We start from the raw sequence: 12,990 nt of genomic DNA on the forward strand, positions 1-12,990 counted from the left end.
TGGCAGGCCAAAACCCCACCAAAGGATGCGCGGGCTTTGCCAAAAACAGAGCCTAGTGTAAGTGCACATGCCCAAAGGCGGGCGCCACAAATGTTAGTACCGTCTGGTTGTAACTAGGATGTAGGCTCTCTTGCTTCATCATCACCACTCATCGACAACATATGCGCATTGGGCCTGGTCGCAGACATTCGCCGTGATGCCCCCTCGCAAAGGCAAGGCAAACGAGTCAACCACGGTCGACACGGCGCCCGAATCCAAGTCCCCAGCCGCCACAAAGAGCCGCAAGCGCACCTTCAACGTAAGCGTCAATGCCAACAAACGTGCAGCAAACTTCGTCCACTCTCTTCCTCCCTCAGTAGGCCATCCCCGCTTACACACGGCAATGTAAAATTCGCAGGCGTGCCAGCCATGTCAACGACGCAAGAGGCGATGCAATGGCGCGAAACCCCGTTGCTCAGAATGCTCGCGCGGCAACATCGCATGCACGTACAGCGCTGCGAGGAGACTGCGCGGCAAAGGGAAAATGTCTGCCCCCCCACTTCATGTCTGAAGGCCTCGCAGGTGCGATGAGCTGTCGTGACTGACATGTTGTTTAGGAAAGCACAGCTCATAGCTCTAGAGCAGAGGTTGAAGAAGCTCGAGTCGTCGCCACAACAGCAAGGCGGCCGCGCGGAGGCCAGTCTTGCTGAGAGGCAACATGCTTCAACCGACAAGAGAGGCGATGATGATGACCCTGCCGGCTCGACGAATGCGCCTGGCATCCAACAACCGATCAAGGAGGGCGACACGACGTCGGCACCGCGCCGCTCATCCGCGCGTTTACGTGACGCCTCTCAGGCAGTCGTAGCCCTTCCACCCGGCCAAAGAGCCATGTCGCGCGCACGAGACAGACTGTCGTCCATATTCGCCGAGCTGCAGAGCCTCCAATTCTCCGTAGACGACAGCCCCTTTGCGCGAAGAGTCTTCGTCCCGCTCCCCAGGCAGGATGTCGCCTCTCGCATCCTGCGGTCCCAGCTCGAGGTCCTCCAGCTCCACGGCATCGTCTTCAGCATCCGACACGTCCTCGGGCTCCTCGAGGAGCAGTTCTTCCGCAGCGGCAGCGGCGGGGGAGGCAGAGGAGGAGGAGGAGGCTTCAAAAGCTCAATTGGTGGTGCATGTGATGACGATGATGACCCCTCTAGGTGGGCCTTGATCAACGCCCTCCTCGCGGGCACCATGCTGTGCAAGGTCACCAACGAGTACCCCGATGCCTACACGCGCCCTGTCTGGGCCCTCTTCAAGAATGCCTTTGCGGTGTTTCCCGAGATCAGCATGATACGCAGGCCGACGATCCGGACGTGCGAGGCGCTCGTCGCCATGATCTTCTTCCTGCAGGGCACTGCGGATGCCCGTATGATGGCGCAGCTCGTCGCGACGCTGACCAGAGCAGTGCAAGAGCTGGGCTTATTACATGGCCGAAATGCGGTTGCCGGACAGCCTCCGGACGAGGCGGAGCGTGCGAGGCGTATCCTGTGGGCGACAAGTGTGCTTAGTGCCGATGTCGCGGACTCATTCGGTCTCGCGCCACCTGCCGGACTGAGAAGCGTGAGGGTTGAAGACGACTGGAAGCCTGACGATGGCCCAGAAGCTCGACGCATGTCTGTGGCACGAGACAAGAATGCATCCTCAGAATCGCCAGACATACTTCGTGCCAGGGCAACGCTGGCCGCCATCCAACTAAAGTTGTACGAAATTGCACACGACGCAGACTCGCTCCACGGTGACAACATTACAGGTACGATCCGGACTGTCACGGCCATTCACAAAAAGCTACAGACATGGCGATCTTCAAACGGTGCCATCATCGACCATCACGCGCAAGGACCACCCGATGAGGAATCGCACCTGCCGCGGATTCTCCTCAGCTTTATTTACACCACATGCGAGATCAAGATTTACACCACACTGTCCCATCTGGCAAGCCGGCTTGCAAGCAGAACAAACCCGTCTGTAAAATCCAGACAGGAATGGACTCACCGACAACAGGAGTACCGACAAGACTGCGCAGCCAAAGCGCGAAGCATCATCAACATGCTTCCTGCCCTGCCGGTCCATCCATTCTTTCAAGTCTGGTAATGACCCCGGACACCCAGCGTCTATGCGAGAAGCTCATCCTTAGCTAGGAGAATGATCCGATATCCGCTAGCGGCAATGCTGGCACTGCTTTTTGCTGTGCTTGAGCACCCTCGATCTCATGGCGTGACAGAACATCTCCACGCCATGCAGAGGTTCATTGATTACCTTGTGCGGCTCAAACAAGATGACTGCCACGTCGACGTGATGATCGAGGGATGCACCAAGCTTGTTGAGCTGGCGAAATCAGTCGTACAGACGTCCCCAGCACATGGGCAAGCCCCAGCTGACGATAGCTTGGCATGCCAGGTCGAGGTAAGTAATACAGGTCCCTATCACGTTTCACACTGCAGCTGAAGCCAGTCGACAAAGGTAATCCGTCAGAAAATGGAAACAGTCAGGGATTGGCTTCAACTCGCTCAAGGCTTACTCACAAACAATCCCGTAGCATGCTTCAAGGCCCGCGAGGTGCTTGCATCTGCTCTGGAAACAGATGTATGTGGTGACGAAGATGGCTATGGGCCCTTTGTCCCGGACATCTTGAAGCCATACAAGCACAACCTTCTATATGTATAGTGCATGATGCTTGTAGACGTAGGCAGAATGCGACGAAGGATGGCCGTGAATCATCTGCCCTGATGATTCATCTAGCCAGAGATCGATCATTGAGATTGTGGGCGCGCGAGGTATGTTCTGGCTATTTAGCCTTGGCTAATGACGGCTGAGACCAATGATAGCTTGCGGGACCTTTCCTGAGCCTTTACCCGAACGTATCCGAGAGACCGATGGTAGGAATCCTGCCCCTAGTTTCCAGCCGCGTCGGGGCCGAGCATGCATTGATCTGTGGGCGAATGGCGGGGAAGGATTAAGTGCAGTTGGCGTTGCCAATTGGAGAATCGGCATACTTCGTACGAACGAGAGCTTTTGGCAGCCAGACATCGAGCTTCTCCTGGTCCGTTCAACCCAGACTGCAGGCGGGGCACTTTCATACACACTACTAGAGATGTCAATCGAACGCTTTCCTGGCCGTACACAATACCAGGGATAAACTGTGCAACAGCGCGGGAACAGGCGGCCATCGGTAACCCTTGGCTTGTCCCCCCGGCGTTGCACTTTTTCAGTGAACGAGGTGGGCGCGACTCATTGCGCCCATAAGCAGGCCGGCCTCCCGTTCAAGAATCCAGATGCAACGTGCAATGGACCTGCGGCACAGCCAGGGTTTACCACGTATTGCAGCTTCACAAGGTGCGGAGGGGGCACAGCCTCGCTTCATTGGTCTCAATAACGCTACAGTTGAAATCCTGCCGGCTGGCGATGGAACCGCTCCTTGTCCATTGGGCAGCACCAGTGTCATTTCCACGACATGAGGCACGGATCAGCTGAGGTTAGATTTTGGAAGAAGGCTCGCCGGGAGCGAAGGCCAAGATCGATATTCGTCCGGTGGCCACCCTCCCTTCGAGACCATTGGATCGTTACCACGCCGTGCAGATTGACGGACCGATGGCGAGCGTCTCTGCAACGAACTAGCAGGGGCCACGGTTCCAGAAGACTGGTTCGCTCCGCTAAACATGAGGGAGACAGGGGATGCCCTCACTTAGACCAGACGCATGCCCCGCTTGCGGGCTAGGGGAACTAGGTGAACGGGGCCGCGTCGCCTCTGTGTCGGGACGATTGGGAGGGGTACTGCGGAAGCCCACAAGTGCTGGTTTCGAGACGGATAGTTCGGACGGTAGACTGTTGCAACGGATCGGCTGCTCCCAAAAGACGGCCCGAACCGCGACCAATGATTCCTCGCCTGCCTCATCGACGCTATGAGAACTGTGGTGGTGATTGAGGTTGAGCACCGTGGAAACGCGACTGATGCCGGACAAGGGCGAAAAGGATTGTCCCTCTTTTCGGAGATGCTCTAGGGCCTAGGCCAAAGGAGGACGTCGGTCGAGGGTGATATGCAGCGCACGCTGTCAACCTTATTCCGATTCCTGCAAAAGCCGTCTGTTGGTCCGGGTCGTTGTCGACATGCATGTCCCTGGCTAAAACCCGCAGTGGCGTCGGTGCCTTGCAGGCCGCCCAGGCTAGCTTCCCAAAGAATCCAGGAACCACGTTACAAGCGGCAGGTGCTCCGTGGAGACCCGGAAAGCGAGATGGGCTTGCTGTTGCGGAAAGCCGGCGAATTTGCCTCGTCGAGGGACGCGTGTGAGGTCCGAAGCACCCAATACGTACTTCATGTGCCCGCACACCACGGTCCACGGTCCACAGCGACTGCTGACAATGCGCGGGAGAGGCGGTCGCTCCTGGCCGCTGGCTCGGAGGATCTGGCGAGTTCGAGACGGGCCTCGTCGTGGCGAAGGCTGGAGGGACATGTTTGTGAGACTTGGTAGTTAGCCTTGCTCGTTGAGTCGCACATCCCAGGTGGGATGGTGGGCCAATGTTTGCTTGGGAAACAAGCCCGACAGACCCGCACGGCGTCCCCCCGGCGAGGCAGGGTAGGGAGGGGAATGGAGCATGTTGGCCTTTCGTTTCGTGGCCGTGGAGAAGGGCAGCGGGTTTGTCGATGGGAGACCAGAATGAATGAGGGTGAGGTGGGAAGCCGGTCAGCGCTGCAGGCGCATGAGGCTTGTCACGGAACTTTGCCTGAGAGGCGGCCTGTCGACTGCCCTCTGTGGAGATTGTCACGGGAAGACTGGACCGCATCGTGGCTGCCCATTCAAGAAGCGATGCTTCGCGTTCGGCGAGTAATATGATGATGATGGGCAGTCGCTGGCTTGGTCAAGGTCGCACCTGCCTCACGATCGAGTACAAACACGCACTAGGTACTTTGCACCGTCCACCAACAAAGCATCCTGAGTAAGGTACTAAGGTACCTACCACATACTCAGGCACCGTTCTTCTGAGGTAGGCAAGTTACTTCACCTTGCCTTGTTTCGGAAGGCAAGTACGATGGACGCAAGGTGCCTGTAGGCAGCTGCTGCCTGTTTTGCGAGGTTCTCCTTTCCGTCCCTTTGCCACTGGCCCAGGAGTGATCACATTGGCTCGGTCCCTTGCCTTGCCATGAGCAGGCAGGCCGGCTTGTAGTCGACGGGACTCAAGATCTCCTCACCCCAGTCCAACAGCTTGCCATCTTGCCAACAACCTTGCCACTTCAGTTGCAACGCTGTTCTGTAATTCCAAAAACAAGTACACACACGCACAACAAAAACAAGCACCGCAGCCATTTATTTCGGATCGGCGTCCTTCCTCCACCTTTTTTCTCCCGGTGCTTTTGGGCCGGTACTTGTCTCGCCATCCGCTCGGTTCCGCCGGCATTCTCAAACCTACCGAAAGGGAAAATCAGGAGAGCAGTAGAGAGAGCTGGCGCGCGCTTGGATGGTGACGACTTTAGGAGAGAGACTGGATGCCAGGAAACCGGTGAGTCGTGACCCTACCGAGCTGATGGCGACCACCACCAGCGCCTCATGCGTGGCATCGTTGCGCAAATGCTCCGATAAAGCCTGTCTTGTCTTGCGGCTCGCCTGCGCATGCTTCCGCGCGCCATGATTGCATTGTCGGCTGCCTGGTAGGCCCCACGTGCCATAGGCCCCCCTCGAACCCACCCCTGAGGTTGGAGGCAACGAGGTCCCTGGAGATGCTGGCCAAGGAGCGGGGAGGCTAACGAAGATCAGGGCCGCCACGAGTCCAGTCACCAACGCACCGCTTTGACTGCACTGACTCAATGGCTTGAATTAGGTCATTTCGCGCCTGTGCGATCGACGCCCAACCGCTCGGCTGGTACTGTAGTAGTGAGGCCGCATCTACGGAGTACTTCGTAGGCAGGCAGCTACCTACCGACCTACCCGTTCTCGACAGCCGGTCCGGCGTTCGGACTGCCGTCAAGGTGGGGTGCTCTGCTGCTTGGTCTCGTGGGCGCCGTGACGGCACGACGGAAAGCGACATGAGCTGGACTACTGCCATGGCGGACGCCCAAGGGACGACGAGAACATTGGCTAACGACGCAATCTAACAGCAGAGCAGACCTTGGCCCGATCGGACCTCCTCGCTGTGCCTAACGCACCCGGTTTCTCGGCCCGTCACCAATCGGCACCATAGCCGCCCCAGACAACTTCCCACTGACGCTTCGGCCGACAACCAGAGGACGAACACCCCCCCAGCCCTCCCCCCCAGGCCCAAGCTACGACCCGGCACCCCTCCCTGGACTGGACCTGCCTGCACGCTCGTCCGCCCCCCCGCAGACCCCTGCCCATCGCTCTGGACCTGGCGAGAACCCAGCGCGTCTCCTCAAAAGCAACCCGTCACCCTTTCGAGCTCCTGAGGGAGTAGAATCGTCTTTTTAGACGTCAACCCGCCAATCTGTCACGCGCGCTGCGAACTCTTCCTACCTCGCCGCGGCCCCCTGTGGCAGCCTCGCGAGACGTTTCTATCCCGAGGACCCCTCGAGCCGCCGTTGCATCCTCGCCCGTCTGCTGGTTCTCGATCGTCAGTCACCTGTCACCTGCGGGCTTACCTTAGCGACAGCGACCTTCCCCCGCACCCCGCCCTCCTCCGTCACCCTGCGCCCGCCGCGGCTTGACCTCGCACCAAGGCGCCAACCAGAATGGGCATCTTCTCTCGGAGAGAAAAGGCTCCCAAGGGAAACTCTTCCCTGGCCACTTCTCACTCCACAGGCAGCGTCAATTCGAACCATTCGCGAGCCATTCCCAGCCGAACGTCAGGAGGAAGCGCAACCGCCGGCACCCCAATGTCCCCCATGTCCCCAGTCAAGCTTCCCAAAGTCGATCTCCCTCGCCCTCCCGACCCGCAGCTGGACCCGACCGGCTACCTCCGAAGCTTGGGGGCGGTGAGGGAACGGAGCAAGATTATCTTCGACAAGGCCTCTCGCAACGAATTGAACCACTTCGACGTCGATCTCGACAAGCTTTCGGACGTGGTCAGCTTCGTGTCTGGCTTGATCAAGGTATGTCCTGGGCAATTGAACTAGATTCTTGTTCGGAGATTGCCGATGGCCGTCTTGGGCCTCAGCACAGCTATGTTTGGTGTCTCATCGTGTCCAGAATGACTGACCCGAGATGACTGCAGCGCGACTATGACGCCCCGTTCAACACGATCCCCGGCCATGGCCGATACCAACACTTCTGCGTCGGTGGCCGCGACCGCATTGCCGACATGCTCTCTACTTGGCCCGAAGGCGTTGATAGCACTGAGCGCTGTCGCCGAATGATCGACCTTTTTCTCATCAGTGTTCTCCTAGATGCCGGTGCCGGCACCCAGTGGAGCTACAAGAGTAACGAAAACGGACGAGTTTACCGACGGTCCGAAGGCCTGGCCATTGCCAGCCTGGAAATGTTCAAATCAGTGAGTTGCCCGCTCTTTCGATTCATGGAGACCCAGCTGGACCTAACAATCTCATAGGGCGTCTTCTCGGGCAATCCTTCCAACAAAACACAAGTTGACAAGGTCGGCTTGCAATCGCTAAATGTGGAGAAGCTTGAAGCCGGCCTCCAGTCGCGCCCTGGCAATGAACTCGCTGGTCTGCAGGGCCGCACTGAGCTACTCATCAGACTGGCGAAGGCCTTGGGGAGCAATGAGGAATTCTTCGGCAAGGACGGCCGTCCTGGTAATATGATCGGTGGGCCTCTCCGTGCTTGTGATAGTGGCGTGTCCCGGCACTGACGTGTATACAGATCACCTGCTGTCTCACCCCTCCACTCAGGCTTCTTCGATGCTCATTGTTCCACTGCACGTGCTATGGAATGTTCTCATGACCGGCCTTGCCAGTATCTGGCCGCCATCCCGAACGGCTCTTAACGGGGTGTCACTGGGCGACGCGTGGCCGTGCAAGGCGATGCCCAAGGCTGGAAGCGCCTCCTGGGAATCTATCCTGCCATTCCACAAGCTGACGCAGTGGCTCACATACTCCCTCATGCAGCCAATGCAATCGCTGCTCAACATGCACTTTGCAGGCACGGAGCTGCTGACAGGTCTTCCGGAGTATCGCAATGGCGGCCTCTTCGTTGACATGGGGGTGCTCACGCTAAAGCCCGATGACCTCGAACGGGGCTTGCAACATTACGCGGAGCACTGTCGACGGACGGGCAGCAAGGGTATCGAGGTCGCCCCGATGTTCGAACCAGGTGATGACGTGGTGGTCGAATGGAGGGGGCTGACGGTTGGCCTATTGGACAAGCTTCATGAGGAAGTCAACAAATTTCTCAAGGCCGAGTTGGCCGGTAATGAGTTGACTTTACCGCAGTTGCTGGAGGCGGGAAGCTGGAAGGTCAGTACTTGGCTCAAAATCAAGACACTCTATGATGAGCTAACAGACGTCAGGGTGGCCGCGAGATTGCCGAGATCCATCGGCCAAATACGAAGGAGCCACCGATTCTCATCGACAGCGACGGTACAGTTTTCTGAGACACGACAAGGGTAGATTAAGGTTACCCGCTGGCATGGTACAGCGTCGGGGAGATACCAGAGCCTCTCAAGGCTGCGTTGATTCTGAAGTTTGCGACAACTGCATAGACGGCGGCGAGGGCTTTTGCGGAGGTAGGGCTGCATGCCCGTAACGATACATGTCTTAGTTCGTCTGCATGAATGGGACCCAGGTCTGGTTATTCGACGACCCCTTGCTGAGCACGCTGCCCCGTCAAGGGGTTTGGTGAAAGTGGACGCCCGAAGGGACGCCTCAGGCCTGATCCATTTTTAGGAGAGTGGCTCTACCCTTGTCTATTATTATACACGATCTTTTCCTTTGAGCCTGGTCCGCAGGCTTCGCCACTGCTGGACCCCTGCTAGATGGTTTTACACATGATCGCAGCCGCGCGCGTGGGTACATGTACATGTCTGACCGTCTTATGGTCTTGCTCCGGAGCCATGTCGACAATGGCTAGCCAACAGAGAGGGGAAAGAGGGTGCAGCTCATCGCTTGCCCTTGTACTTCTTCTCGAACTCGTCACGTTCCTGCTGTCTGCGCGTCTCCTCGAGCTTGCGCAAGAGGTCCTTGCGCTTGCGCTCCGCCTTTTCGGCCTCGGTGCCCTGATGCTGGCCCGTGTAGTTGGTGACCTGCTCCGAGAAGCCCTTCTTCATGTCATTGAGGCCGCTCGACATGCGCTCGCGGATGCCCTGAGGGGTGGCCGTGGCGCGTGGAGCCTCGTAGGTGACCGTCTTGGGGGCGTCGGCGGGCGCGGGGGGGAGGTTGAAGATGGAGCGGACGGCAGGGATGTTGAGGATGATGGACTGGAGGAGGGTGGAGGCGCCGAGGGCGACGGTCATGAGGTTGACGGCCGAGGAGAGGAAGGTGGTGCCGACGAAACCGACGACGCCAAAGACGTAGGCCATGTTCTTGAGCATCTTCCGTTGCGCCTCAGGGGTGTACTTGGCGTTGAGCTGCTCAGGCCAGGAGGATTAGCTAACTGGGATCAACACGAACAACGGGTCGCGTGGGGGGTGAAACGAACCGCGAGGGCGCCGATCATGAGGCTGGTGCCGACGGCCGGCAGCACAAAGTACGGGTCGGTGGCCGTCAGATCGGTGAACCACAGGTAGCCGGCCGTCTCGAGTGAGGGGACGGGGATATGGGTCATGCCGCTGACGATGCGGAACAGGCCAAAGGTGAAGGGGATCTGCATAAAGGACCACAGCATGCCCCAGTTGCTGGCGCCGTACTGCTGCTTGAGCATCTTGTTGAGGTACTGGCCCCTCTGGCGCATCTCCATGTCGCGCTCCTGGAGGCCCTGCTGGATGAGCTTCATGGCCTCCTGGGAGCGCGGATCCTTGCGCATCTTCTGCATGACGCCGTTGAACTGCAGGCTGCGGACCTGGGGGAAGAACATGACGAGGCGGAGCAGGACGGCCGTGGCCATGATGGAGGCGCCCCAGCCGAGGCCCGTCCAGATGTGGACGTGCTCGAGCACCCACTGCATGGCCGACGTCGGGCCCCAGCCGTAGTCGAGGCCGAGGGCGTGCAGGTAGCCGAGCGTCTCGGGTATTTTGGTAATGTCCACACCGCTGCTGAGCACGTCGCCTGATGCCACCTCGGGATATAATTGTATGTCGGTCATCGGGTTGATTGGGCCTCTGGCTGTCGGTCCGAAGGTTGGAGCGGCGATGTCCGTGGGGGGGGGAAGGGTGTTGGTGGATGTTGATGCTGATGTTGATGTTGATGACAGTGGTGTTGGTGTTGGTGATGACGCTGTGGCGGCTGCAGGGTCATGCACCGGCGCGGCCACGTCCTTCTTGCCGCCGCCCCAGCCCCAGAGGGAGAAGGCGCGCGAGGACGAAGCCATGCCGCCGAGCATCATCGGTGCGGCTATGGACCGGCTCCGGAGCGGAGAGCTCCCGGACGAAGCCGCGATGACTGTGCCGAACTGTCGCCCATTGCGAATGCGCAGCGACAATGCGCTCGGTGAAGATGATTTCTGCAAGCGAGCACAGCGATTGTCAGCGCCTCACGTTTTGTTTCCGTTGAAATTCGTTTCGGTGTGATGCGCGCCTCCGATGCGCCGACCGAGGGGGGAACGGGGCAATGGGGATCCATACTGTCCACCGGCTTTGGAGCTGCCGCCGCGCCGGCCCGGTCGAGGGGAGGGACCGCGCGATTCCCCTGCTTGGAAGCATGGCGAGCGGCATTGGGAGGGGGAGGGGGGGTTGAGGGGAGGCGGGTGCTTCACGGTCGAGACGTGATGCCGTCGCCGGGGGATTTTTCTTCGGGGCGGGATGAGAGCCCGGCCTTTTTCTGGGGTTGGCGGTCGGGCCAGGTACCGGTTAAACGTCGGGCGGGTCCTGGTGGTCGTCGTGCAATCTAACTGTAGTCTACGGAGGAAGGCGGTGAGGTGGTAATCATCCAGTCACACACACTTTACGCTGTCCTCTTCAAAGCTCATGGGTCGAAATAGTTGGTTGGGTCGTGCACAAGGTGAGTTTGCCTCCCACTACAAGGTAGCTGGCGCACGTCGAATAGAGGAAATTTTGGGCCCCTGAAACTCGTTTGCATACGAAGTACAATTCACGAATTGTCAAGCTAAGAACAAGGGCACATGAAGTAAGCATGACACCGGCATCGGGTCTCGACATGGTGGATGTGAGCATCTGTGGTAAATCATTCTCTCTGCCTCTCGGACTGCATGTAGACTGTCATTGCAGGCGGACTGTGACACTATTTCGTCAAAGCCGCAGCTACCTCCTTGCCTCCTCGGATTCCCGACCTTACAGCCCCTTCCATATATCCCCGCCACATGGGCGACGTCTCCGTGCCAACAAAATGAATATTTCCAAATGATTCGGAGATGCTCTTGCCCGCCTCCCCAGCCAAAAGCCCAGTTTTCATAATCGGACCCGGCCCCCCTCGCGCCCACTCGTCTTGCGTCCAGTCTTTCTCGACAACATGGATAGGCTCCGGAACCGGGTCGACTACCTTGCGGAACGCGGCGCGAAAATCCTCCAGCACGACGCGCCTTCGTTCCTCGGCGGAGAGCGTCGACCACTGCCGGCCTGAGGCCCCGGTGTGGAAGCAGGTGATGCTGTACTGCCCGTCTGCGGGGACGCAGGTGTCGCGCGTGAAGCCGATGGGCCCGTTGGCGGAGCTGTACTCGCCGGAGAGGTTTGTGGAATGCCACCACGGCTCGTCGAAGACGAGGACTGTCTTGGTGTAGTAGCCGGACTCTGTCGACTGGCTGAGCGTCTTCTTGCCCGGCGGGAGATCCGGGTCGAAGCGTATGCTCGAGTAGAAGGGTGTGGGCACCGAGACGATGACCCTGTGTGCCTTATACGAGGCCCCGTTGCTTGCTTCGACGACGCAGCCAGCGTCTCGCGGGGAGATCGCTTCCACAGCGCAATTGACCTTGACGCTATCGGCGTGGAGCCCCGCGGCGAGCCGTTCGCAGAAGGCTTGGTTGCCTTGCTAAGATTCAGCGGTTGTGGTATGCCCACGTATAACTCATTTACTCACCTTGGCGGTTCCGGAGATACTGACCGCCGTCTTTATGATCGGACAGCACGTTGGTCAAGCCGGTCCCTCGTTTCAAAGTGTCCAGGAAGAAAAGGGCGCTAAGCTCATCGCTCTCGACCCCCAGCAGGCTGCGCGTGATGGCGTTCACCAGTTGCGATGCCCCTGGGTCGTTGAAACCATCCGCATACTCTTTGACTGTGATGGAATCCAAACGCTGGGCATCAAGCCCCCCTGCGGGGTGTTCCAGGTCGCATTTGTCGACGTGCTCGGAAATGACCTGTAGGAGTTGCTCGACTTGACGGAGCTGCTCTGGTTCAAGCTACAGCATGTTAGATCGTGCTACCTGGCAGGGCGTCAAGACATACCTTGGCCGGCACCCCGTACGGAATGCAATGCACCTCGCCCTCGCCATCTCTGTAGAGGCTGGTCCCTCCTGTGCGTTGCTCGACCAGGTCGAACCCAAACTCCCTTGCCAGGTTATACATCTCGGACTGGCTCGTGTCGTTTATCCACGCCGCACCCATGTCTACAAGACCTTTGCCACCGGGAGATGCCTGCACCGAAAGCGTCTTTCCGCCAATCCGATCCCTTGCTTCGAGGACAACGTACTTGAGGCCAGCGCTGTGGAGTTCTCTGGCGGCTCGCAGGCCGCTGAGCCCGGCACCCACGACGACGACATCGACGGACTGGGGAGATGGCGCCATGGTGTGATTAGAATTTCAGAATTTCAGGAAAGATACTCTTGCCCGGATTTCAATTCTTGGGGCTTGCTGCATGAACGGGATATATATATTTTAATACTTCGTATAGTGATCAATCGCAACTGTAGCATGCAATGGCGACGAACGCTAGACCCAGGGCCCGATAGCCCGAAAGCCCGAAAGTCCGAAAGTCCGAACTTTAACTTCACAATCAGAGCTGGTAAACTGCCCAACTTCGTT

At 58.5% G+C, this 12,990-nt stretch overlaps 4 protein-coding genes across 5 annotated transcripts; 2 read left to right on the plus strand and 2 right to left on the minus strand.

Moving 5' to 3' along the window:
- Nucleotides 1-196: 196 nt before the first annotated feature.
- JDV02_004799 (uncharacterized protein) lies at nt 197-3,115 on the plus strand (the record flags this gene model as incomplete). Of its 2 annotated transcripts, XM_047986036.1 has the most annotated exons (5): nt 197-298; nt 398-525; nt 597-2,111; nt 2,163-2,427; nt 2,485-3,115. In XM_047986036.1, the coding sequence occupies 5 exons, from the start codon at nt 197-199 to the stop codon at nt 2,686-2,688; spliced, it is 2,214 nt and encodes a 737-aa protein (XP_047842016.1). In that variant the 3' UTR covers nt 2,689-3,115. The 2 variants fall into 2 exon arrangements, with proteins under 2 accessions (XP_047842016.1, XP_047842017.1); XM_047986037.1 differs by having other exon boundaries at nt 2,163-3,115.
- A 1,991-nt stretch (nt 3,116-5,106) lies between these two features.
- Nucleotides 5,107-8,859, plus strand: JDV02_004800 (uncharacterized protein). The gene is made up of 6 exons (XM_047986038.1): nt 5,107-5,983; nt 6,116-7,060; nt 7,183-7,458; nt 7,516-7,732; nt 7,788-8,380; nt 8,434-8,859. The coding sequence occupies exons 2-6, from the start codon at nt 6,701-6,703 to the stop codon at nt 8,515-8,517; spliced, it is 1,530 nt and encodes a 509-aa protein (XP_047842018.1). The 5' UTR covers nt 5,107-5,983; nt 6,116-6,700; the 3' UTR covers nt 8,518-8,859.
- Nucleotides 8,787-10,728, minus strand: JDV02_004801 (uncharacterized protein). The gene is made up of 3 exons (XM_047986039.1): nt 10,642-10,728; nt 9,561-10,520; nt 8,787-9,489 (listed from the first exon to the last, which is right to left on the minus strand). Exons 1-3 carry the CDS (start codon nt 10,717-10,719, stop codon nt 9,022-9,024), a joined length of 1,506 nt encoding a protein of 501 aa, XP_047842019.1. The 5' UTR covers nt 10,720-10,728; the 3' UTR covers nt 8,787-9,021.
- A 529-nt stretch (nt 10,729-11,257) lies between these two features.
- Nucleotides 11,258-12,753, minus strand: JDV02_004802 (Monoamine oxidase; the record flags this gene model as incomplete). Its single annotated transcript, XM_047986040.1, has 3 exons — nt 11,258-11,997; nt 12,050-12,368; nt 12,415-12,753. 3 exons carry the CDS (start codon nt 12,751-12,753, stop codon nt 11,258-11,260), a joined length of 1,398 nt encoding a protein of 465 aa, XP_047842020.1.
- Between the last annotated feature and the right edge of the window lie 237 nt (nt 12,754-12,990).

The sequence above is a fragment of the Purpureocillium takamizusanense genome, chromosome 4 (genome assembly GCF_022605165.1).
Source record: "Purpureocillium takamizusanense chromosome 4, complete sequence".
Lineage (NCBI taxonomy): Eukaryota > Fungi > Ascomycota > Sordariomycetes > Hypocreales > Ophiocordycipitaceae > Purpureocillium > Purpureocillium takamizusanense.

What these genes read in the sequence shown, in the direction of transcription:
- JDV02_004800 (XM_047986038.1), top strand. Translation starts at nt 6,701, where the DNA reads ATGGGCATCTTCTCTCGGAGAGAAAAGGCTCCCAAGGGAAACTCTTCC. An exon ending in GCCTGGAAATGTTCAAATCA is followed by an intron (nt 7,459 to 7,515) that starts GTGAGTTGCCCG and finishes ACAATCTCATAG; the next exon opens with GGCGTCTTCTCGGGCAATCC. An exon ending in CCGTCCTGGTAATATGATCG is followed by an intron (nt 7,733 to 7,787) that starts GTGGGCCTCTCC and finishes ACGTGTATACAG; the next exon opens with ATCACCTGCTGTCTCACCCC.
- JDV02_004801 (XM_047986039.1), bottom strand. Translation starts at nt 10,719, where the DNA reads ATGCTTCCAAGCAGGGGAATCGCGCGGTCCCTCCCCTCGACCGGGCCG. An exon ending in AGCTCCAAAGCCGGTGGACA is followed by an intron (nt 10,521 to 10,641) that starts GTATGGATCCCC and finishes GCTCGCTTGCAG; the next exon opens with AAATCATCTTCACCGAGCGC. An exon ending in TCATGATCGGCGCCCTCGCG is followed by an intron (nt 9,490 to 9,560) that starts GTTCGTTTCACC and finishes TGGCCTGAGCAG; the next exon opens with CTCAACGCCAAGTACACCCC.